Below are 26,061 nucleotides of genomic sequence, written 5' to 3'. Positions count from 1 at the left end.
TATAACAAAACCCCTCCTAGACTTTCCCTCTAATTAGATTCTCTCTATGACCCCTGATGATGATAGGGCTCAAAAGGGACACATGTATCATCTCCCCATATTAGAATATAAACAGTTTAGTCCCTTATGATTGTTCACTCATATTTGCCTTTTTATGCTTATCTTGACTGTTGTGTTTACACTTCAAAGTTTCTATGTAGCTCTGGTCTTTTCATCAGGAATGCTTAGAAGTCATCTGTTCCATTTTTCCCCCTGTAGGATTATACTTAGTTTTTCTGGATAGTTATTCTTGGTTGTAAGCTTAAATCTTTGTGTCTTCTGGAAAATACAGATATCTTTCCTCCTTTATACTGGTGGCTGCTAAATCTTATGTGATATTGATTATAGCTTCTAGGTATCTGAATTCTTTCTTTCTGGATGCCTGTAGCCTTTTTTTTAGTTTGAGCTGGAAATTCTGGATTTTGGTGATAATGTTCCTTGGGAGTTTTCATTTTGGGTTATTTTCAAGAAGTGAACAGTACATTTTCTATTTCAGTTTTCTTTTAAGAGTTCTTGAAATGCAAGGCTCTAGGGTCTTTTCTTGATCATGATTTTTAGGTAGTCCAATGATTCTTAAATGATCTCTCCTTGATCTGTTTTCTAGGTCAATTTTTTTTTTCAATATGATACTTACATTTTCTTCTCTCCCCCGCCCCAGTCTTTTGATTTTGTGTTTAATATTTCTCGTTATCTCATGAAATAAACAACTTACACTCGGTCATTCCACTTTTCAGGAAGTATCTGTTGCTTAGGCAAGATTTTGTATCTCTTCTGTACCTGTTAATTCCCTTTCCAATTCCATTTTCAATAGCTCTCATTTACTTTCTAGTTTTTTTCTCTAGTGCTCTCATTTCATTTCTAAAAACATTTTACACTCCTTTTTAACCTTTATTTCATTTCTTCCAGGAATCTAGACTGAGCTGTGTTTTTGTTTGAGGGTTTGCTCATACATTTTTTTCTTCTTTTTGCTTGCTTGTAGATGTTTTGGAGTCGTCTCCATCTTCTGTGTTTGTGTCTTAAGGGTCCCTGTCACCGTTTTAATGGTGGGATTCTTTGTTTGCTCATTCTTTCAGCCTCCTTGCTGACTTTGGAACTGATCCTTGGGCTGGGCTCTGCATACTTCTGCAGGGAATGTTTGGGTTGGTCCTGCTGCCACTCTTGGGAGTATCCAGTCTTGTGTTATTCCAGGATCTCAGGGACTGCTCAGGGTGGGGACCTGCAAGCTTTCAATGTTCCCAAAATGGTCTAATAAAGGACCAAGTCTGGGTTTGGGTCCGAACGACACGCCTGTGGGTTTGTCTCATATTCAGTAAACTGCTGGTAGACTCTGCCACTATCAGCCAGTTGGAAAGCTCTGCTTATTCAGAGTGACAGACTTTGGTCTGAGACCTTTCTCCACTCTTGAGGCCTCGGCCACATGGCCGCTGCTTGGTTCTGAACTTGCTCCTTGCTCAGTACACAGCCAAGGGCCCTTGGCAGAGTGCCTCGCCCTTGAACCCCACGGGGTTTCTCAGTCTACCCTGGATCTGGGACCTGGAACCGGACAGTGAGTGAAAGAGTTGCTCTCTGGCATCTATCTGCCATATTCATGCGAGCTACATGAGATTAGGTCCCTCCATGCTGGATCTGGGACTTCTTGCCCTGGTGCACAGCCTCTCCCTGCACTGGAATGCTCTGCAGCTTGCTCCTGGCTAGACTCTGTCTGCAGACTTCTCTGCGTCTTTATGCCAACCAGGGCTGGAAATATGACTCACTGTGATTTTTCCCTGGATTGCCTGACCAGAATTCAGTTTGGCAAGTTTTCTAGATCTGTCGGGAGGTACGTGTTCATAACTGGGGACAGCTCATTGTACTTCTGCTGCTCTGTTATCTCCTAGAAACACCTTTTCCCAAAAGTTTAACAGAAAAGGAAAGGAGACAGATGGAGGTAGCTTGATGAGCTAGAAGAATCACAAGAAGGTGGGGGGGTGGGGAAGGGAGGGCAATCAGGGAGAACCGATGATGCTGGTAGGCAGTTAGAAGCCAACTGTGTGTGAGAGAATGAATGCACATAAGGAGGGCATGACTGCTACAGCAGAACCCTGGGGGCATCAGGAGGCAATGGGATCAAGAGTGCTGTTAAAGGGATCAGCTTCAGCGACCAGCGTTGCTCTAAGGAAGAAGGAAGGGTCATGACATAGTATGGTCACATTGTGAGCAACAGAGGTAGTGATTCCCTATCACTGCTGTTCTTCAAGCGGAAGAGGACTCCTTATCAAGAGCATTGTAGATGGAATTTCTGTTCAAGTACAGTCTGAACTCGATAACTTCTGGGGTCCCTCCAACTCAGATTTTAGGGTTCTAGGATTTTACAAAGGAAAGGCAGAAGGAAACCAGTGCTAGGGACAAAAACAGTAGACACTACTTCTTCAGAAGGAGTCTAGGCAGAACACACTAGCCTTCTTCTAAAGAATAATAACACACAGCGTATGGGGATGTCATGAGGCACAAAGCAAGGCACAATGGACCCTGAGCAGTTAAAGGTAGAGGTTTTGCTTCATACAAAGCCTATAAGCTCTAGGAATCCCCAGCAGATGAGGGACAGGGGAGCTGGCTTGTGGACTGCCTGACCAACCACCTAAGGCTAAGTAACAGCCGCTTGGGAAAGGGGAAGACAATGGGGTTTAGAACGAACGTTGGATGGCCGAGAGGTGACAGAATCAAGATGGAAAATGTGACACATGTTTTGGGACATGGCCAATAGGGAAATTTGTTTTATTTGATTACGTGTATTTGTTACGAGTGTTTTCTTTTGATTTTCTTTTGTCCAGTTGGGAAGAGAGGAGAGGGAAGGTAGGCAGGAGAAAAAAAAATATTTGATAGACTGGAGTTCAAATCTAGTCTGGCACTTATGAGCTATGTGGCCTTGGGCAAGTCACTATACTTCTACTTACCTCAATTTTCTCAACTGTAAAAGGGGGATAATAACAGCACCTGATAAGTTGTGAGATCAAATGAAATATTTGAAAAATATTTAGCACAGGGCTTGGCACACAGTAGGCACCATATAAATACAGCTACTATCATCATCATTACTGTCATTGTTATTAATCAACAAAAAAAAATTAGACCAACATCTTATGCCACATATCATAAAAGCTTAAAATGGACATATAACCTAAATATGAAAAGTCACATCATAAAAAAAATTTGAAGCGACTGAGATAAGATATATTTTCACAATGACAGCTTGGGAGAGAGTTTTTACCCAAACACATAATAAAGGTGATCACAGAAAATAAGATAATTTCAACTACTCAAAGGAAGTTTCAAACGTTCTAGGTAGCACTGGCACTGACCTATCTGAGCTGGTCCTAACCCCTAAAGCGAGAGTTCTTAACCTTTGCCAAAGGGTGTCATGGACTCCCTTGGGTGGCAATATGGACTCTTTCCAGAATAATATTGTTAAATGCATAAAATAAAGCACATAGGATTGGTAAGGAAACCAATTATACTGAATAAATACAGTCACCAATTTTTTAATTCAAGGACCCCAGGTTAAGAACCACTGGTATAAAGGGTCCAAGGTGGATAATATCTCTGAAGGCTTCCCATCTGGGTTTTCCCCTCTAGGCCTAAAGAGTAACTTGCCCACAGTCACACACAGACTGAGCAGGAGAACTGGGATTCAGACTCAGGTCTTCACACTCCAAATCCAATGCTCTTGCTATTGCACTCTGCTGCCTCACTATCAGTGTCTGGATTTGCCTCTCTCACATTGATGTGGGACTGGAAAATCTACAGCAGGAGGATGCCGTGCCCCTGAAGGGCAGTAGCTTTGCCAAGGTCAGGACACTTTTGTCTTTGCCTGAAGACCAGAAACTTGAAGATCCAGGCCTCCTGGATTGGGGAAATCATCTTCCTTGCAAGTGATGTAACACCTTAGCACATATCCTTCCCCTATTTCACTTGATGGACTCTATCATCTCTCCTCATTTCTAGCTGTCTTTCTGGCCCTTCGGTAGCTTGGCTGACTGGCTTCTCTCTCAACACTAAGCCATTCTACTACTAAGGTGGGGTGGGGGGAGGCTGAGGGCAGCTACAAAAGAAAAACCCTGTCCCAGTGGATAGGGGAGCATGAGAGTCTGCTAATAATAATGATAATAAGGAATAACAACAACAATAATAACAAGGAACCTCAAAGAGTGTTCTGGTGCTCAGCTAAAGCTGCTGTCCCCTTTTCCCTCTTGGGAATTAATGAGTCTGCCCTAATGGACTTTTTATCCCCAAGAAAACACAGCTGTGGGCAGGGGGATTGAAAGTGAGTGATGGCCCAGCTGCCTGGGCTCTTGGCCACTTGGTTGCAGAACCTGCCCAGGCTCCTGGTCTCTCAGAGTCCCATCTGAAGCTTTAGCTCCAAGCAAGCTCCAGGCCTATAGGTGCAAACCACTCCTGAATATGACGTATGTGTACTGTAATCCCTTTCACGTGAATTTTTTCATGTATACATCACAGAACTTAACGTAATGCCAAACACACAGTAGGCACTCAGGAAATACCTGTTTAGTTGAATTAACAAATACTACACCCAGAACAGTCTTCTGTTCCAGGTGAACACACACCCCTCTCTCTTCAGAAATGATAAACATATATGGCACCCAAGAGTTTGGGAACATTATTAAAAAATAGACTCTCCCTTCCCTCAAGCTGGGCTCAGTGGACATGGAGTAATTCTCCCAAAAGGCTCTCCACGATGAAACTTCCTTGTAATAAAAACCAAACCAGACTTGGGGAAAAAAAAGAAAGAAAGAAAAACTTTGGCTCTAGCGTACGTCTTGGAAGGAAGTAACTGCGGAGTTGGGACACTTGCTGCCCTGGGCCACTAGTCTTCAATGTGGGCTCCCACAAGACTCTCCCAGGCTCTGCATGGAGCTGCTCTTACAGGGTTGAACTCGAGCCTTAGAGGAACCCCAGACTGTGGGAAGATATCGTGGTCTGACTTTAATTTTACCATCTCATCAGCTATCATCAGAAGAGGGAAAGCTATCTTGGTTGACAGGGCCTGGGAATTCTAGTGCCTGAAGACTGAACAGTCAACACACATTTATTAAGAGCTTACCATATGTGAGGCACTGTGCTGAGTACTGGGGATCCAAAAAACAACCCAAAAAACCAGTCCCTGCTCTCAAGGAACTCAGCCTAATAAGGGAGTATGTAACCAACTACGTACAAACAAGACATATCTGGGATAAATTGGGGGCGGTCCCACAGGGAAGGCATGACAATGAAAGAGGACTAGGACAGGCATCTCGTAGAAGGTGGGCCCTGAAGGACACTACAGAAGCCAGGATGGGGAGGTGAGGAGGGAGAGAGCTCCAGGCATGATGGGGACAGCCAGTGACAATCCCCAGAGTCTGGAGATGGAGGATCTTTTGCACTGAACAGCAAGGAGGCCTATGTCATAGGACTGCAAAATATGTAGGAGGGAAGAGGGGTCAGATGCCTGGACAGGTGGGAAGGGGCCAGGTTATGAGGGGCTTTAAAGGCCAAGCAGAGGATTTTTTAAAGTAATCCTGGAGGGACTAGGGGACCAACGGAGTTTTCTGAATAGGGGGATGATATAGTCAGACTTGTGCCTTAGGAAGACCAATGTGATAGCTGGACAGAGGACAGACTAGTCAGGAGAGCAACTAAAAGCCACTGAAATAGCCCAGGGGGGAGCTGGGGTGATGAGGGCCTGCATCAGATTGGGGGCAGTCGGGTGAGGGCATATGTGGGAGAGGTGACAGAACCCTGCAAGTGACCAGATATGGGAGGTGAGAGAGAGTAAGGAGGCCAGGATGACACCCAGGCTGCAAGCCTGACCTTGGCTGCATACATGGAGCGAGACACGAGGAGGACTCAAAGAAGCAGCCTGGGGGGCTGCAAGTAACAGGGAAGTTAAGAAGGGCAGAGCGGGGAGGACAAAATATAATGAATTCGGTTCTGGACACGCTGAGTTTCAGAAGTGTATGACATCCAGTTCAAACTGTCTAATAGGCAGGCAGAGGTGTGAGAGCGGAGGTCAGGAGAGAGGTCAGGGCTGCACAAATAGATTTGAGCATCGTCTGTATACAGAAAATTGAATCCATGGGAGCAGATGCGATCGCCAAAGGAAGTAATACAGCAGGAAAGAAGAAGAGGGGCCAGCATGGAACCTTGGGCTAACACCCATGGTTAGCTGGTATGACCTGAATGAAGAGCTAGCAAGAGAGGGTGTGTTCAGAGAGGGAGGAAGAGAACCAACCAGGGGAGAGTAGGTTTCTGCTCACAAGTTACCCCAGGGCCTGGGCACTGCCACAGTCAGCTGTTTCAGGCCAGTAAGTAAGCACTGTGGTGTTGCCATGGAGCATTCCCCCTGCGATGGGGGCAGATAGACAGCCTGCTGCAGCCATGCTCAGTCTGGGCTATATCTGTCTGCAGGGCTCATCTTCAGCAAGACAAGGCCATTCCTGGTGACTCCAGGTCCTTCAAGCTTGGCCAGGGTAGGAAAAGTCAGCCATTGGCAGCCTCCATTTACCAGTTGTCATTGTGGGAGCTGCCCTGAAGAGGCCCCTTTCCCTGCCTTTCCTTGGGTCTCCAAAGAATAGCTTCACCTGGGCAAGAAAGTTCCTTGGTCCCTCTACACCCTCTTTCCCTCTGGCTTTGGACGAAGCTAAGCAGCTGGTTATGGAAGGCAGCAAGTAGCCAGGGTAGAGAGGAGAGAAGGGAAGCTGAAGTGTACAGTGGTGGTATAGTGCAGCCTCAGTTTTCCTGAGATGGCTGTCCTCTGTGGTGTGAAGTCCCTGTGAACTGACATCACTGCTCAGCACTGTAGCACCTCAGGGTAAGCTGGATTAGCTGACTGCTAAAGTTCCTTCAGACTGGTCCCATAATCTCACAACAACTTTTATATCATGCTTGCTATGCGCCAGGCACTGTGCTAAGCACTTTGCAAATACGATTTCATTTGATCCTCACAACAATCCTGAGAGGTAAATGCTATTAATATCCCCATTTTACAATTGAGGAAACTGGGGCAGAGGTTGAGTGACTTGCCCAGGGTCACACATCTAGTAAGTATCTGAGGCTGGCCTTGAATTCAGGTCTTCCTATGGCCAGGCTCAGCAGTGCAGGCACTATGGTACCACCAGCTGCCTTGTAACTTCTCTGGGCCTCAGTTTTCTCATCTCTAAAATGAATGAGTTGGATTAGATGATCTCTAAGGTTCCTCTCAACTCAAAAATAATCTTTCTTGGATCCCATAAATGCTAAACATAGATGAATCCATAAAATAAAGGGTAACATCTTTCTCTGAATATGATTTCTATGTGAAGTTAAAAGAACATTCTTTCTACCATAGCTTCTATTTATGAGTTAAGTATGGACTTAGTCCCTTCAAATATGGACTTCAAAAACTCAAATTCTTGAGTTTATGTAGAGCTATTAGTTAGCGGACTAATGATTTTTCTTTGTGAAATCAACTCTGAAAATGCAGTCCTACATTTGGAAACTATCTCCAACTTGATTCTGTTGTGATCTTTATTTCTCTATTGTAAAGAATGTATTTTTATGTTCGCTTTCCTAAGTGAACAAAATTAATTTCTGACACCTTTTATATTAAAAGATCAACAACAGAAATCACATGGGGACAACAGTACAGTACCCAGCTCATAATGGAGCTGTGAGCAAAGTGCTTTGTAAAGTTTAGAATGCCAAAGAAACACGAACTGTTAGAAGTAGGAGCTTGAGAAAATCTCATGGGACTTGGTCTGCTCATCAGTAAAACATTTATGAGGATGGAGGCAGGAGGGAGGTAAGAAGAAAGAAAGAGACTATATTATCACTAAGACTCTTTCTAGCATCAAAATTCTGTGATTCTAACCACCAAGAGAATTATCTAGAGACTGGAAAGACACAAGAAGAGAGAAGACACAAAGAGATAAGCCCACTGAGCCACTGAGCCACGGCCAAGATTGGAGGAGCCAAAAAACAAGTGGGAAGGCTGCATAAACACAGATCGCCCAGACTGTGGCCAATTCAGAGGCCCTAGAGAGATGTGGGTAGATCCCACTGGCCACAGTTTTTCCATCTCCCCATCTACAATGGGCATTTTATCCAATGACCAAGGTCCTAGGGAACCTCTACCCTGAAAGAAAGGATGGAGCACATAGAAGTGTCTCATGCTTCTTTTAAGATGAAAACGCATGTAGGGAGGAAGAGAAGAAAACTGCCCATATGTGCCTAGTGAGTCAAATACCATAGAAAGTAGCAGATATAACAGAAGAAGAATATAAGTACCAATAATTCATAGTAAACAGTATCCAAGGAGAAAGAAATATACAAAATATGGGTAATTAAGACAACCAGACAGCTTAACAGAGAGAGGAAAATGTGGCCTCATAGATAACAGATTTGATAGGATGGGACTCATGACAGAAATACTTCTATAGAGGGGATACACTATTCAAAAGGAACAGAATAAATTAGAAGGGTGGTGGAGCAAGATTGATTATTAAGATGATGCACTCATACAAAGAAACCCAGGAACCAGGGGGGTCAGGATTGGATGGAAGATCAACAGAGAAACCGAAATGATATACAATGCAGACTACCCGGGTATAAGGAAGAAAAAGATAAAAATAGATAAAATAGATAAAAATCCAGCATGAAGGCTTGGCCTAACACTGAAGAGGGACTTAAATTACCTAAATAACTGGTAGCTGTGCCTAAAGCAGAGCAATTGCTGAATTCTTGACTTGTTTTAATTGTAATTTCCAAAAGGTAGAGAAATTGATGAGAACTCTTAAAACAGACCTGATTCTAACCAAAGAGGAGTTAGTTAGTGAAGGAAAAATGGTGGGATTCTTGGATTAAGTGACTATTACATCTTAGAATTTGTGAAAGAGGAAAGGAAAGTTGGGTACAGTCTGGCATACACTTTAGGTTTTGAGAAAGTAGGCAGGATCCCATGGACAGACAAAGTCAGCTAAAGAAGGATGACCTGGAAGCTATCAAGAAGGACACGTTGGTATTTTAGTATTATACATATATAGCCTAAATCAGATTGCTTACTATCTCAGGGAAGGGGGGAAGGGGAGGGAGGGATAGAATTTGGAGCTCAAAACTTTTTAAAAAAATGTTAAAAATTGCTTTAACATGTAATCGGGGAAAAATAAATTATTATTATTATTATTATTATTATGGCTAGGAAATGGGGTTAAGTGACTTGCCCAGGGTCACACAGCTAGTAAGTGTTATGTGTCTGAGGTCACATTGGAACTCAGGTCCTCCTGAATCCAGGGCCAGTGCTCTATCCACTGCGCCACCTAGCTGCCCCCAAAATAAAATATTATTTAAAAAAATGAAAGAACAACCACAAAAAAAGAATGACGTTTTGCACCTGAGTTCCTCCAGCCAGCCAGCTGCACCAAGCTCCCTCCTTTTTCTGTCCTCCCTCTGGGAGCTGCACCACCAACTATCTGTCTTAAGGGTTTAAACTTGCCCCTTCAAAGTTTGCCACAGATGATGACATTGCTGCCCTTATTACTAACAATGGATCTGGAATGTGCAGAGCTGGCTTTGTAGGAGATGATGTCCCTCAGGCTTTCTTCTTCTCTGCTGCTGAACGCCCCACACATCAGAGCAGGTAGAGGCCAAAAAGACTGCTGTGTCAGGGTTGAGGCCCAGAGGAAAAAAGGTCTTCTGACACTGAAATATTCCACTGAATTTGGCATTTTCACCAACTGGGCAACATGGAGAAGACATAGTACCATATTTCTTTACAATGAGCTAGCTCTGTGTAGCCCCTAAGAAGTATCCTGTGCTTTTCACAGAAGCTGCCCTGAACCCTAAAGCCAAAAGAGAAGATACGCCATAGGTGACATTTGAGGCCTTCGATAGCCCAGCCACATATGCTGCCATGCAGCTGTGCCTCTGTGCCTCTGCTCATACCATGTGATGGGGTAATTCAAACGTTGCCCATCTATAAAGGTTACGACCTTCCTCATTCCATCCTCTGTCTGTCTGCCTTGGACTATGTCATGAAGATCCATAGCTGAAGGGAAGCTGGGCATTTGGAAAAGCAAATTTGAACCAGGTTGTGAAGGACTTGAAATGCCAAACAGGCATTTGCATTCAATGCTAGAGGTAATACAGGGAACCGCTAGAGCTGGAGTAGGGTAGTAAAATGGTCAGACCTAAGCTTTGGGAAAAAAAATCACTCTAGCATCTGTGCAGAAGATTCACAGCAGCTGGAGGGGCCAGAGGGGAAAAGAAGACCAAGGAAGGGATGGTGTCATTTCTCAAGGTGGGTGGTACTATGATAGACTTTACAATCTGTCAAGCTTGCAAGTATAATACAGGCAAAGTGTGGCTCGATAACCATTTGTGCAACAAAACAAAACAAATGCTAAAGACTTTTGTGGGCTTTGGTGGCTTTTGTAGACTTTAGTGGCCAACAGTACGGCATGGCTGCCCCCAAAACTACTATGATCTCAAGCTTAAAGCAGGTCACAGTCAAGGGAGGAGATAGTTCTCTTATAGTCATCCATGGTCAAACCACAAAGACATCCGAGTTTGGTTTCATTCTGAGCGCCACGTTTTGAGAAGGATGCTAACAAGCTGGAACACATCCAAAGAAAGGTGACTAGGATAGTAAAGGGACTGCCAATGCCACACAGGATCAGCTGAAGGAACCAGGGATATTTATTCTAGAAAAAAGAAGACATAGTGAGAGCATCATTATGCTCTGTAAACCTCTGATGACAAAAATGCAATAGGCTCCCTTAAAGGGTAGGGCTTTCTCTTACTGGCAGGTGAAGAAGGGATTCCTATTAAGGTTCTGGTTAGATTAGATGGATTTACATGCTCCACTTCTCTATTCTTTCTGCCACTTGGGCACCTAAGCCCTCAATGACTGAAGGTAGGGGTAGGGGGTGGGCAGAGTAACTGATCATAGGCCCAGAGCACTTGCCGTTTACCTTGCAAACCTCACTATTCCCTTCTTTAAAATGGGCAGAACACAAGCTAGCCTCCTAGTCACTTTGGGGCTCTTGGCCTCTTGGCTACAAGGCAGTCAAGCTGCTTGGGGTTTCCTGCTCCCTTCTACTTAGCTAAATCCTACTTCAATGTCATAAAAGAACTGAAGTCTTACTCCCTAAACAGCCTTCCCTAATGACACTGGTCTCTACCAACCTCTCTCTCTGAAAGCTTATACTGTACTCACAGTCAGTACTGCCACGTCCAGCATTTTATCCCATAAATTTCCCAGCTTTTAAGAACTGCCCTCTACACCCTGCAGACCCCACTGCCATCTGGGCGGAACCCAAGCCTGGACTTTACCCTCAGACCTTCAGATGTGCCTCAGGGATTTCTGGGCCCTTCCATCTGCACAACAGCAGAACCTCTTTGTATGCACTGTCTCCCCCAGTTAGTTTCTGCTCCTTGAGAGCACTGACTGACTGGCTAGTGTTATATGATTTGTGTCCCAAGTGCTCAGCACAGTGCTTGGCATGCAGTTAGTGTTTTATAAATACTTCTTCCTTCATTCATTCACTGGAAGCTCATCTAATCCAACCCCTTTGTTTTACAGATGAGAAAACTCGGGCTTTGAGAAAAGTGATTTGACCAAAGCCACATAGTAGTAAGCCTTGAGCAAGAATTTGAACCAAAGTACAATATAGTAGAGTGTTAGACTTTTAAGTCAGAAGGCTGAGGTTCAAATCCTGACTCAGACATATATGCTAGATGTGGGTTCACAACCTTTTATAGATTTAGTTTCCTAGGCTGTAAAATAGGCAAAATACCACTTGCACTCTTTACCTTATAGATTTCAGAGGAGAAAGCATTTTACAAACCTTAAAGTGCTATCTAAATGTGACTTCTCTTTTATCACTGTTTCATGTATATTAATCTTACCATTGGCTACATTGTAAGTTACCTGAGAGTAGAATCTGGGCTTTATGCTGATTTTAACCCCTACTAAACCTAGTCCAGGCTGAGTATGTGCTATATCACTGTGGACTCACTGGCCGACTGATCTCAAACAGACAGGGCTAGAAGCAGGATTGTGGCTCCCCCTGAATATCCCAGGAAACACAAAGCAGCCAGCCAAGTGGTGCAGAGATGAGTCACCAGAGCCTCCTTGAACCTTCTCTGCTCTCCAGGACTCCCACAGAACCCTAGCCAAGCTGCCCAGAAACAGCTGCTGTGGCCAGAGAGGCAGAGGGTCTGCCTGGGGCCAGAGAAGCACAGGGAAACCCAATATGGGATCCCAGCCTACAGTGATTCATTCCAAATCCAGGGTGGGGAGAAGGGACCCTACATGACCCTCAGGAGTGACAGAGGCACCTGGCCCAGAGAAAGAGTGCAAAGCCTACCACACCCAGTCCTGGAAGATTGCAATCAAAATCTCCCAGGGGAGCAGAGCTGGCTGCTCCACTCAGCGGATGGCCACACTGGAGCGAAAGCAGAGGGGCTGGGCCTTGGCAACAGCTACCCAAGGACCCCAGGGGCTGGGCTGGCTCCCTGATTGGGCCCCTTAGCAGCACAGTCAGACCTGAGCCCTGTGTGTCTTCCCCTCCTCTCGACCCTTTGTCCTCTAAAACAAAGGTTCTTGATTTCAGTGTGTTGTCATGGACCCCTTTAGTGGTCTGATGAAACTTGCAGACCCCTTCTCAGAATGTTTTTAAATGCCCAAAATACAAACACATAGAACTGCAAAGGAAAACAATAATACTGAAATAAAGGTATCAAAATGTGTGGTGGTGGTCATTGCTCCCTGGGGCATGACCTTGTCCTCTCAGACACAACCCTCTTATGCCTTCCACACAGCTTCCCAAAGTTCCTCAGACAGAACTTCCCCCTCGGCCTCCCAGCACCAGTTTGGCCAGATTCTGTGGTCACTGGGTGTGTGTGTGTGGGGGGGGGGAGTATGTGTGGGGAGGGGGGGCAGAGAGACCATGATCTGCTGACTAAGCTGGGACAGAAAGCTGCCTGGCTGATCTGGCAACACCAGGAGACTCTGGGCATCTCTGGAGTCAAAGGGGGTGACTCACCATCCTACAGTGCCTGAAGCCAACTGTTCTCAGCTGCGTTACACAGGGCGGCCATTGGTGAGCAGGAGAGGGCAAGACAGGCTCATGAACCAGCTGCTACCCTCAATGTGGCCTGCAGACTCTGAGACAAAGCCACTTCCTGCTGCTCCAGCCCAAAGCTGTGTAGGGCTGGGAAGAAGCCGGAGGAGAATCTTCACCCAATGGCCAGTGCTAAGAGAACCTCCAGGGACCCATGATGGCTGGCAGCCAGGCCAATTCCTCCAGAGGTCTGCCAGGGTAGCAATGTTTAGTAATCATTCTCAGAATCACAGAATGTTTTAGAAGTGGGAGAGATCTTAAAATTATCTAAATCGGGAGACTAACTGCTCTCTCCTCTGAACTCCTACACCACACATAAGACTGAGCCGCCCAAATGCCCTGTGCTGGTCTGTACTCTTCTCTTCCCCGCTAGACCCTAAGGTCTTCAAGGTTAGAGCTAACCTTCCTGTGCCTCTTCTCTGAAGCCTGGCCCAGGTTGTGCACAAAGGGGACCTTGAGCCCTCCCTGCTGCCTTTGCCTCGCTCATCTTATTGACACTTTTGGTCACTGGCAAAGCCCAGGCTGCTCATCTGAAAAAACGACCTTTTGCTTTCCTCTTGGCACAGAGACAAGTACACGGCTTTATCCGTACAGTATTCCAACTCTGTGTCTCCCTGGTGGGGTGCCGGGCAGGGGGAGCAAGCTATGACATCCTCTGTGGAGTCTTGCAAATGTGTCCCAATCAAACACAAAAAGCTAGTGGTTACTATTTATATTGCACTGCATATCTGATCTTCACAAAACCCCTGTGAGGGAAGTGCTTTTCTTATTTCTATTTTACAGAGGAGGAAACTGAGGTTGAGAAAAGCTAATTGACTTGCCCTGGGTCCCACGGGTAGTGTCTGGAGTCTTCCTGACCTTGAGGCCAACATGTGATCCACTATCCACCTAAGTGGTCTGCTGCTCTACAGATAAACCCACGTCACTAATGGGTAAATGATTTCATTTTTCTGAGCCTTAGACTTCATCCGTAAAAAGGAGGGACTTTAACTAGATAAGGCTCCCAAAGTTCTTTCCAGCTCTTAATGATTTACGACAGCCAGAAGAACTGGCCCCATAGGTCGGGAGGAAAGACTGGATACTAGTTCTGAATGGGGAGAGGAATGGAAGAGCTGGGTTAGAGATGCAGTCAGAGGAAGGACAGGAGGGTGGGCAGCCATCTCAGAGCAAGATGGTGAGGCCACGTATGGCCAGGTCACATGAAAGAGCAGACCATTTAATCTGAATGCTGTGCCAGACAGTTCAGCTAGATTAGGGGCACAGAAAAGGGAAAGGGACATTAGGGATGGATCATCTAGCTCAATTTCCTCATCTTACTGAGAAACAGAGACCTGGAAAAGACTTGCTCAGAGTCAACACAATAGTAAGGAGCAGAGATGTGATTCAAATCTGGGGCCTCTGATCCCAAATGCAGGCATGGCATCCTTTTCTGAGGCTAAGAGAGAAGAGAAGAAAGGGGCAGACAGAAGGCTGTCCAGGCTAGACCAGGCAGGCACTAGATGCAGTGTGAGGAAAACACAGAAGGCTTCACAGCCCAACTGTTGTGTGATCCTAGCCAATAAAGGCTAAGTAGGGAAAAGAAAGAAAAAGGAGGAAAACATGCAGGTGTCATAGGCACTGAATTGGAGATCCTGCTACAAGAACAGCCTCCTTCTGGCCTGAGCCCCCAGTGATACCGCTGGGAGCTGAGATTCTGGCTTGAGAGAGCCTCAGGGAGACCCAGGGATTGTCACCTAGAAAGGCAGGGGATGGTGATCTTGGCCTAGGGTAAGGGAGACTCCAAAGAGAATACAGTGTTCCCCTGGAGCAAGCAGAAAGCAATGGCAGTGAGGAGAACGCCTCCTATGCCAAGGCATTTGGGAAATGAAATTGTGTGGATAACCCTGCTGGCAGGGGGACCCTGAAAACACTTGAGTGTCAACCAAACGACACAAGAAAGTACCAAATAATGTTAGACTTAGGTGTGGCCTCAGGGATATATTGAGGGAAATAATATGGACAGTGGAAAGAATAAGAAGTGTGGGTTCAAATCCTAGGTCAGTCATTAAGTGCTCAAAGGCAAGTCATTTTAAAAAAGTTTTCTGGGCTTTGGTTTTCTTGTTTGTAAAACCGGGGCGGTAATACGTACATTAATTACCTTATAGAAATGCTATAGGAAAACTGGTTTGTGAACCTTAAAGAGCTATCTAAATGTAAGCTACTACCCGAAGCAGTCCAACCCCCTCATTTTAATGAAGGAACTGAGGCTCAGAGAAGGGGTGCCTTGTGCCTAAGACCAAAATGGGGGCCAGTGGCACCGTAATCTATGCAGAATCAGAGAACAAGGATCCTTCCTAGAATGCCCTTGACATAAGATGAAGCACCTGCTGTTCAATACTCCCAGTCGTGGAGAACTCACTGACTACCCCAGGAAGCAGCAGCTTCTGTTGCTGGACAGCTCTCATTCTTCAAAATCCCTTCCTTCTGTTGAGCCACAATTCTCAAGTTCCACTCACTGGTTCTAATTCCCACCTTCTTAAGAGTGACTCAGAATAGGCTAATTACCTATAAGACAGCTCTGCAACTATCTAAAAAGATAGCCGCCCTATCTCTGCCCAAGTCTCTTCTCCTTCAGGCTAAGTTTCCCCACATGACGTGATTTCTAGACCCTTCACTATTATCTTATTGCTGTCTTCTGGACATGCTCCAGTTTATCAATGTTCTTTTTCACCCAGACCTGAACACAATATTCCAAATGTGGTCTTGAATGCAGAGTACAATGGCACTGTCACTTCCCGTGATCAGGACACTATACTCATATTAATGCAGCTCAAGATTGGGTTAGCTTTATTAGCAGCCATATCACACCGGTCTAAGATTGAGTTAGAATTTTTTTTTTCAACCATATCACACTTAACTGCCAGAGCCTTGGGAAAGAGTCCTCATGGGGAGAAAGGGGTGATAAAAAACAGTGGGTGAATGTCACAAGGATCTCTGCTGGGCTCCTTGACTCCCACAGTTCTCCCTCCTGAACCAGCTATCTTTCCTTACCTGACCTCTTTTTAACAAATGTCCCTCTTCTCTTTACCCATCCCCTTAGGAAGGAGGATGAAGAAAACCCATCACTTTTCTGTCATGAAGACCACAGATTTATCAGGAATAAGCCCAGGGATGAGAATGATGTGAATATAGAACTAATCACAGGAAGGAAGGTCACAATCATTTCCAGGCTTGTGGTGTCACAAGGGTTGTATTGTAATTATTTAGTCATGCCTGACTCTTCGTGACCCCTTTTGAGGTTTTCTTGACAAAGATACTGGAATGGTTTGTCATTTCCTTCTCCAGTTCATTTTACAGATGAGGAAACTGAGGCACACGGGTTAAGTGACTTTCCCAGGGTCACACAGCTAGGAAGTATCTGAGGCCAGATTTGAACTCATGAAGATGAGTCTTTCTGACTCTAAGCCTGGCACTCTATCCACTGCACACCTAGCTGCCCCATTTAACATACTTCAAATTACTTTCACAACCCTTTTCTCAATGTGTTCCATACATGATACTGATAGCAGGCTGCAGCAGAAAATACACTAGACTGGAACTTAGAAGACCCCGCTGTCCATTACCTACTTCTTCTCACCGAGCCTCAGTTTCTCCACCTAAACATTAGGTGTTGAATTGGCTCTCTTCCTGGCCCTGCAGCCTATTATTCTAACAGACATCAGGATTCCTGTTCACAGAGACGAGGAACGTGAGGTTCAGAATGCTGACACGATTTACTTCAAGGCACACGTGTAGCTGCAGCAGAGCCCGAACTCTGGCCTCTTGACGCCGGCTGCGGCCATCGAGCAGGAGATGTGGCCCCTGCCACCACAGTGGCCGGATGATCCCTCCTTCCAGCCACATCAGTCCCCTCAGCTTCCCTTGGGGGCCAGCTCAGGCCATCCTCACTCCTTTCAGCCTCACTCTGGGCTGATGCTCAAACAGGCAGAGATTTTAGCAGAGACATAATCCAACAAGCAGCTGGGGAAGAAATAAGGACAGAGAGTTCTATCCCCCAGGGCAAACTACGCAGGAGGCCAAACTCTTTATCTGACATTGAACAAGGGGGAGTGGAAGGGAGTGCCGAGCCCGGGCAGAACACTCGTCTTTTTCCCAAGTCACTATACATCCCTGCTAATGAAGGAAGTGTTTTTTGCCATTTCAAGTACATTTAATTCCCACGATTGCCCTTAGGCAAACTGCCAAATCTGTCCCACCACAACACAGTCCCTTGCTTGTGTCCTGGTTTCCATTTCACAACTTGTGCCATTTTCCACAGGTACAAAAAACGTCACAGAAGGAAGGAGCTGGCCCTCAGAAGGGCTGCTCCTCAATCATGAGAGGAAGCTCTGGCCCACTGGGAACACCAGGGTAAGCCCCTGGATCCTCAGCAGAAGGCCTGGCCTCCAGAACCAGAAACATTGCTTCGAATGAAGCTGGGTCAGTGGGGAAAGGGACCCAGAAGAGAAGGTGAGGACAAAAATCAAGCATAGAGACTCTGGACAGCTGTCTTATCTCAAGTCTCAAGCAGGTTTCCAGATTCTCTCTTAATTGACTCCATAAACCTGGTGGGAAGATTCCCCAGAAAACCAACCTGAAGGCCTTGCAAACACAGGACTACACAAAGACTCAGGCATAAGAAGAGCAAAAGGGACAATGGGAAGACCAGGGACTCAGCTACCAGCAGTACAGACAAGGGAATCAAGGGATAGGAAGCCAAGTGATGCTGAACCCAGTCTAGCTGGAACTCAATAGATTATTGTAGATGAGCAGAAAGCCAGCATCAAAAGGAACTCAAGGAAGGGAGGGCAGAGGTCAGCGCCCTTTCCTGCTGTGTTCCCCCCAACCCTTCAGCAAATCAATATGACAGTAAAAAGTAATTGTACCAACCATTCATCCCCAATCTATCAATAGTGAGAGTGAAAGGGGTTTAGTGGAACAGCTTCATTTTCTCCTCCCCCCAACAACCTTTCGCCCTTTTTCCCATCCTCCATCCCCTAGAAAGCTACCCAATCATATATGAAAGGCCAAATGAGGGCACTCTTCACTGTACATGGGTCCCAGAAAATTTTCTTTGGGAGCTTGGCCTGGAGGTTTTATTAGGTAATGCCCTGGGGATACTGTTTGCCAACTCCTTTAGCCAGAGCAGGGGATGGTCCTTAGCCCTCAAACCCTTAGAGACAGGAATTTGGGAAGGGACAAGCTCAAATCTCTAAGCCCTCTCTGACCCAGCAGAGATCCCACCCCAAGGAGGGCATTCAGGGCAGAGTGAAATGGGCCTGCTGTTTGCAGCTCTCTCGCTGCAAGGACCGGATCCATCCGACCTAAAGCACATTCCCAGGTCTGGCTCAGGTGTCCTGCTCTGGGTTCTGGAGGACAGAGCTTGCGTAAGTGGCCACTCCCTGTGGGAGAGGGAGGGAGGGGTGAGAAGCATCAGGGACAGGAAGCCCAAGCCCAGTAACGGGCACCCAGCCATGTTCCCTGGCAAGGCCCTCCTAGGGGAATGGGCTGCTATCTCTGGGGCACACCTGTTTGCCACACAGGCCCAGAGAGCTGAGTATTTTTACAGGTAACTAGGGAACAGAAGACGACCAAACATAGCTCCTGGAATGCTCAGCTCCCTAATAGAGGGGATGGGCCGTGTAGACCAGGGTTATAAGGAACCATCAGGACTGGTCTCACCCTCTCCAGCTGCTCTATTAACTCAGAGCACACTCATAAAAGCTGGAAAGCCACATGTCTGACTACAGGGCCACTCAGCTTCTCCGCCTTCTTCCCCCTCCCTCCCCACATCCCCATGAGGGTTACAGTTCCTTTTGGCCAGGTTGCTTTTCAAGCTCTGGATGGAGTGAGAAAGTCCATCCTAAGACAAGGAACATCTTTTTTCAAAGCAGCCAGAGGATACTGGCTGAGGCAGGGCTTAGAAGATCAGAGGGCCAAAGGAGCACAGTCATTTACTGAAAATCACACAGCTAGGAAGCATCAGAGTTGAGGCTGGAGGCAGGTTCTCTGGGCTCCAAAGTTAGTGATCCATTACACCTCCTTCCATCTCTGACCAGTTCAGCTGCCTTCAAGTACACCAGGGTAACCCAAGCTCTGTTCATCACTCTACTGTAACGTGCTGCAAGGACAGAGCTCCCTACAACCTAAGAGGCAGGGATCTAATCCTTACGTGATGAAGTCCAGGAAGCTGGCCAGTGGTTCATAGGCATGATTCCTCATGTGGCGGAACTCTACCACCATCTTCTCCTTGAGTTTGTCATCAATGACTGACACTGTGAGAGGGGATGCCTCATTCGCCAGGAAGTTCCCATAGTCTGTGCTCTGGAGGTGTAGTTTCAGATCTAGAACCCAAAAGGGTATGGGAAGGAGGGAGGGAAAGAAGAACATGTCAAAAGAAGTCCAATATCTCACTTATAGATACTAGACCCTCCTCAAGTTCCTTTACCGTCTTGTTCCAACCCCAAAGCATAGTTCCTGGCTGATAAAATGGTCATCTTTGGTATCTTATGAGTTCATCAAGTCCCAATCTTTCATTTTACAAAGAAATTAAGCAGCTTCTACAAAATCACACAACAGCCAAACTGAGGCTGGAATCGAGATCTCCCGACTTCCAGGCAAATCCCTGTTTCACTACACTGTCCTGCCATGAAACTCAGGCCCGCTATTCCCAAAGAACAACTCTTCTAAAGTCCTATCAGTACCCTAGACCTTCCTTAATTCCACCCTCAAGCTCTGAAATTCTTTGTGCCTCACTTTCCTATCCATCTTAGAGAATGAAGGACCAGGATGCCACAGGGACCCTACAAACACAAGTAAGGAATGGCCAAACGAGCTAGGCCTAACACAAGACCGCTCCAGGAGCCCAACAGCTGAAATTCATTGCCCAGTCCAGGAGTCTGGACAGGAAAAGTCTGGCTTATCTCCTCAATGAGATCCTTCACTTAGAGAACTAGCTTAATTTCAGGAATATACGACAATCCCCCTTTACCAGGGGCTGGAGGGGAGGAGAGAGGGAATAACTCACAAGGCCCATGGTTATCTACGCTGTTCCTCTTCCACCTGATCCCAAAATTTCCAGTCCTTGGTCAATGGGTGAGGCTAGATTATCATAATTTATCTGCCTACCCCAGTCAGAGACAATGTAAGATAGGTAGAGCAGAGCATTAGAACCCTAGAGATAAAGGGAAACCTCACCTCTAGAGCTGACCACATTTGAACTACATAGAGTTCTTTTCTGTTCCCCAGAAGCTCACAATCAGAGCTTTAGCCTCCTGAGGCCTGTGGCTTGGCATGACATTACATCTACCACTTCTCTCCAGTAACCTACATCATATCCTCTTAAATTGTGCCCTTTTGCCCCTCCCCACCCCCCACGAGGTTTTAGATCTGGAGGGAGAAGTCAAAGTAGAGGCCTTCACCCCAATGACAGAATTTCCCCCTATTGTCCAAACTCCAAAGAGCCAAGACACTAGCCTGGTCTTCAAATAAAGCTAACTAATCCACCATGAAGACAGGAATTAAACGTGAATCTCTCCTATTTCTATCTTTCCCTACAGATATGCCATCAAGCTTCTCTATACTTTTTTTTTAAGGCAATTGGGATCAAGTGACTTGCCCAGGGTCACACAGCTACTAAGTGTCAAGTGTTGGGTCTGAGGCTGGATTTGAACTCAGGTCCTCCTGACTTCAGGGCTGGTGCTCCATCCACTGCACCATCCAACTGCCCCCTCTCCATATTTTCCAAAGATTATACACAAGTCATTCCCTTCCTTCTCATGCTTCAAGCCCTAGGCAAAATACAACCCTGGGATCTGAAGTCCCAAGTACAGAAAAAAGTGAGATTTTCTTACAAAGAAGTTTCTTTCTTTCAATTAAATAAACATTATCAAAACACCTTCTTTTGTGGTAAGGCACTGGGCTAGATAATGAGGATGTGAAGACAAAAATGAAAACAAAACCAAAAACCCAGGTCCTAGCCTCAAGGAACTTATTCTTTTACCTAGCACCAGGAACAGAGGGTTTTAAAGAAAACCATCTGAAATTAGTTGATGATAGGTTAGAAGTGGTAGAGAGGGTGGGGGTAAGGACAAGAGACAGGAAAACACAACCTCTCCTTTACAGGAGTACAGGACAGGTCATTTTTTTTTTTGGTGAGGCAATCAGGGTTAAGTGGTTAAGTAACTTGCCCAGGGTCACACAGCTAGTAAGTGTCTAGTGTCTCAGGCTGGATTTGAACTCAGGTCCTTCTGACTCCAAGGCCGGAGCTTTATCCATTGTGCCACCTAGCTGCCCAGGACAGGTCATTTAAGCAGAAGGAAGGAAGGGGTGACAGATCTCATAGAAGCAGGATGTAATAATAATAAATAATGGCTAGCACATATACAGGCCTTTAAGGTTTTGTAAAGTACTTTCAAGTTTTTCTTTTGATCCTCACAATGACTCTGTGAGGTAGGGGGAAGGGAAAGGGAATAAACACGTATATAGCATCTACTATGTGCCAGGCACTGTGCTAAGCACTTTACAAGTATTGTCTCATTTGATCCTCTCAACAATTCTGCAAGGCAGGTGCTGTTATTATTTCCATTTTATAGTTGAAGAAACTGAGGCAGGCAGAAAGTAGGTGACTTGACCAGGGTTACACAGATAGTCAGTATCTGAGACCAGATTTGAACTCAAGCCTTTGTGACTGCAGGTCCAACACTATCTACTATGCCACTTTGCTGCCAAAGTATATTAAATAGGTGCTATTTTTATTCCCATTTTACAGATGGGGAAATTGAGACTAAGAAAAGTTAACTGACTTGACCAAAGTCACACAGCCAGTAAGGGCTTGAGGCAGGATTTGAACTTCTATCTCCTGATTCCAAGTCTAACACTCTATCCACTGACCCTATGATGGCTCAGGATATGTTAAGGGGCTTCAATGATCTGATCACCTCTTAGTGGTCTCTATAATTAAAAGCAAACAACTGATAAATTCTGGACTTGCCTTGATATAACCAATATAATGAATATTTGATATATCAAAGGCCAAATCTACCAGGGATGGGCAGGATAGCTCTTTAGCTCAGCCATTTCTAAACTTGGGTTTCCTCCCTGGGAAGGACCTAGCCTTAGGGCAGCTTTGATCAAGCTGCAAGAATGTTGCAGATGGTTCTACCTCTACCTGTCTGGACATCAGTCTTGTAAGGAAGGAGACCCAGCCTAAGGGTCAGGAAAGGTAAACCCCTGGAAGATAGCCATGAAATAGAATCTACAAGTGGCAGCGTGGTGGAAAGCAAGAACACTGGAATTCAAGTCAAAAGACCTGTGGTTGAACCTGGCTTTTTGATTTTGGGCATGTCACAGAATCCCAGAATTTCAGAGCTAGAAGGGGCCACAGTGGTCAGCTAGGCCAACCAGTCAGCAGTTGACAAATGCTCACTATGATACACTCTGCAAGTGCTTTAAGAGCTCCAATGAGAAGGAACCCCCTATCTCCCAAGTCAGCCATTCTATTCTTGCATAGCTCTATTCGTTAGGCAATTTATTGAGCTGTAAAGTTTAAATCGGCAAATGTCTTGGTAACTTCCACTCAAGGTTCCCAGTTCTGCCCTTCTCTGGGGCTCTTCCTTCTATGAGATGATTGCTAAGATCCCTTCCAGCTATGATTTTAAAAACCCAAGAATTTTTCCTGTCCTGTGCTGAGCATCAGAGCTGACAGCCGCGGCAGATAAGAACTGAAGATAAGAACACCATGTTCTCTTGTCTAGTACAATAATACGTGCTAGTCTGACAGCTGCTAGCCCAAGACTGTCTATTTGTCCATCACATTCACTATGCTGATAAAAATCAAAAGTGATAACTTATCTTTAGGGCTAGGGCTACTTCCTCTACACCACAGTGAGTAACAGAACAAACTTTTCCCAGGGGTCATTGGGTACTCCATTAAAATCCTGATGGTGGAAGGCCTATTGTATCACTTCTCAAACAGAGGGCACAGCCTGGTCTTAAACACAGGGAGGATGTGAGGTACGGTGGAAAGACTGCTGGATTTTGCACCAGAAGATCTGTGTTAGAATCCGGGCCCTGCCACTAAATACCTCTGTGACAGTGGGCAAGTCAATTTTCCTTTCTAAGTCTCAATTACCTTATCTTTATAAAAAAAAATATTTAGACCGGATGATTTTGAAGTTTCCTTAATTGATTCAATCTAATTTAATCAAATACTGTTTTGAAGGGATACTCAAGGATCTGCAACAGTTTGTTATCTCCTAGTGCACTGAGTTTTAAGTTCCACCTGGAATTCAAGACCTCTCCACAAACTAGTCCCAAACTATCCATACAACCTTTTTTTCCACTACTTCTTAACAAAGACCTTCTATTCCAATGAGATCAGGCTCCTTACCATCCCACGACCCTAACTGCATTCCCGCCTCTGTGGTATTGCTCATTCTTCCTCACCAATCCAATCTTACCTATTTGGAGACATCTTTCCTAAGTACTGCAGATCACAGTATATTTTCTCCCCTTCCTGACATCCAAGAGCATTTAGCTAGAACCACACACTCTGGATTGGTTTATATATACATTTTATTGTTCTTTAATTTATTGCTTTGGAGGCAGGGATTATGTTTTCTCTCATGTCCCACAGTATTTAGACCAAAACTGCTCGCAATATTCACTCAATGAATACCTGATTTTCTGGGTGCAGCAGGCAGATTTATGACCTCTCACTACATAGTGAGAACCAGATAGACATAAGGAAAAAATGGTCCCATTGAGTTCTGTTCTGAAGGCAGGTAGCAGACACTACAGAGACCCTTCCCTTTGGCAAATAATTTCTCATTTCTGGAATTTGCTTTTCTCATCTATAAAATGTGGAAGTTAGATAGACTACGATCTCCAGGGACCCTTTGAGCTTGCACACTGCTATGATGCTATGATTCTATGAACTCTGACCCAAGACAAGACAATGGGCAACTGACTAGTATAAATAAACAGTCTCCATCTGCAGCTCTTGTACCTTCTTTCCCCAAGGGTTTTTCTGAGCCTCAGAAAGCGCCCCCCACCCCCTCCCCAAGCATCTGACTGCAGAAAATGTAGCTGGCACACAGAGGGGAGGGGATCTGGGCACCTTGGGAGCCTGTGTCCAGGCAGAATGTTACACTGGGCAAAACCTCTGTAGTACAGCCCCAATCTCACCAGCAGACCTGAAGACAGAAAGCTCTCATTCTGGGATTTCTGTTATCACCCAAGGAATCCTGGGGTGAGGCTGAAATGAGGGAATAACAATAGAGCAGGCATTCTACCTTATCCCAGGTCCCTGGTTGACACTAAATTCCATAAGGGCAGGGCTCTCTTACCTCCCTTCATAACATCCAGCTTAGGACTAGGTACGCATGCAGTAGGTGTTTCATAAATGCTTCTGTTGCCTGAAAGTCTGTGCTGTGCTGACACTGAACATTCTGAAGCTTGTAGTGCCAAGACTTTCTGGAATAAGGGACAGGGATGGGATCTGCCTCGTGGTTTCTACTTGGAGCAAAGGAAGTCTAAAGGGACTTTGCTGAGAATCATTCTAAAAGCCCAAGAAGTTTTTGTTACCAGGAAATTAATTTTAAAAAGCCACTGGGGGAGCTGTGGAGGGGCCTTTCCAGACCATTCTCCCTGGCATGGTCCCATTTCTCTCCACAAACTGGAGAGAGGTGACAGCTAACCAGTCATCGAGGCGACCCAAAGAGGGGTCTGGGCAATGTGACTCTTAGAGCCAGGGCCAGTTAATCCTTCTGCATGTTCTAGGGGGTGGCTTTCCATAGTCCAAGCCAGCCAGCCAGAGACCACCCAGGGACTCTGAACTAGCATTGACCCTGCTCTAGAAACCCAGCCACTCAGGGACAAGGCAAGAGAACAACTTCCCATCTTCACTTCTGATTGACACTGCAGCCCTTGGAGCGAGGAGGCTGGGGGAGCCTAAGGGTCCAGGGAGCTCCTGCAGGCTGCATTCTAGAGTGGATTCAAGCTGCTCCTCCTCAGAGGCACTCCTGCAGCGTCCTGTTCTGCATGAGGGCGGCTATGTGACTGGGCTAATGGGGAGAGATCCAAGAGCTCTGGGAGGAGGGAAAGTCTGGAACTCATTGTGGGCTTTGTGGGAGAGCCAGCCACACGGTGCTCCTACCCAGGTTCTCCTACCCTGATGGATATTCAGGAGGAGCCACTGACCACTTGGACCATGAAGGCTACAACGATGCACATAGCTTGATATCCTGGGGCTGGATTCTGGGATAGTATGATGACAACATGCCAGGCTGGGCATAATGCCTCAACATCCTAGTGATAACAGACACCAAGTTGGCAGAGAGTTTTGGTGACACAAAGAATCTCAAACATGCTTAAGGCTGCAGCAAAGTCAGCAATTCTGGTTCGTACAGGATTCCAGGGACAACAGGGACCTCAGCTCATTTTTTTCTAATACATCCACTCAACCCTACCCTGCACTCTAATCCCCTGTTCAACACACCCAAAGATAAGGGAAGAGGATAAGGTTGGAGCTGGATGAAGGAAAACAGTTAGAGAAAATCACAGAATAACAGATTTAGGTTAAAAGGCCATCAAGTCCAAACTTCTCATTTTATAGATGAGGAAGCGGAGGCTCAGGGATTTGCCCAGGGTCACCCCAGAAGCCAACCCTCTCTGACTCCAAGTCCAGAGTCTTATCAACACCACAGGAGTCATCCACTCCCCAAGGAAGGTACTTTCTCTACACCCTAGACTATCCAAATGCCAATGAAATAGCCTGGCAGAAGTTCTTCCTGTAATCTGGCCCAAATCTTTAATTGTAGTACGGGGGTCCTCAATGGCAGCATGCCCCAAATTTTGAGATTTTTGTTTG

General features: G+C 45.8%; 1 protein-coding gene across 1 annotated transcript in view; it reads right to left on the bottom strand.

The window, feature by feature from the left end:
• The window catches only part of ATP6V0D1 (ATPase H+ transporting V0 subunit d1), a 111,005-nt gene that overhangs the window by 22,876 nt on the left and 62,068 nt on the right, over positions 1-26,061 (bottom strand). Inside the window, exon 2 of the mRNA XM_020989344.2 lies at positions 19,363-19,534. Coding sequence (XP_020845003.1) covers positions 19,363-19,534 — 172 coding nt within the window. The remainder of the gene's footprint in view (positions 1-19,362; positions 19,535-26,061) is intronic.

This window comes from Phascolarctos cinereus, unplaced genomic scaffold, assembly GCF_003287225.1.
Source record: "Phascolarctos cinereus isolate Bilbo 61053 unplaced genomic scaffold, phaCin_HiC Scaffold_2;HRSCAF=192, whole genome shotgun sequence".
Taxonomy (NCBI): domain Eukaryota; kingdom Metazoa; phylum Chordata; class Mammalia; order Diprotodontia; family Phascolarctidae; genus Phascolarctos; species Phascolarctos cinereus.
The sequence above is the reverse complement of the archived record's forward strand: the minus strand, read 5'-3'. Positions and strand labels throughout refer to the sequence as shown.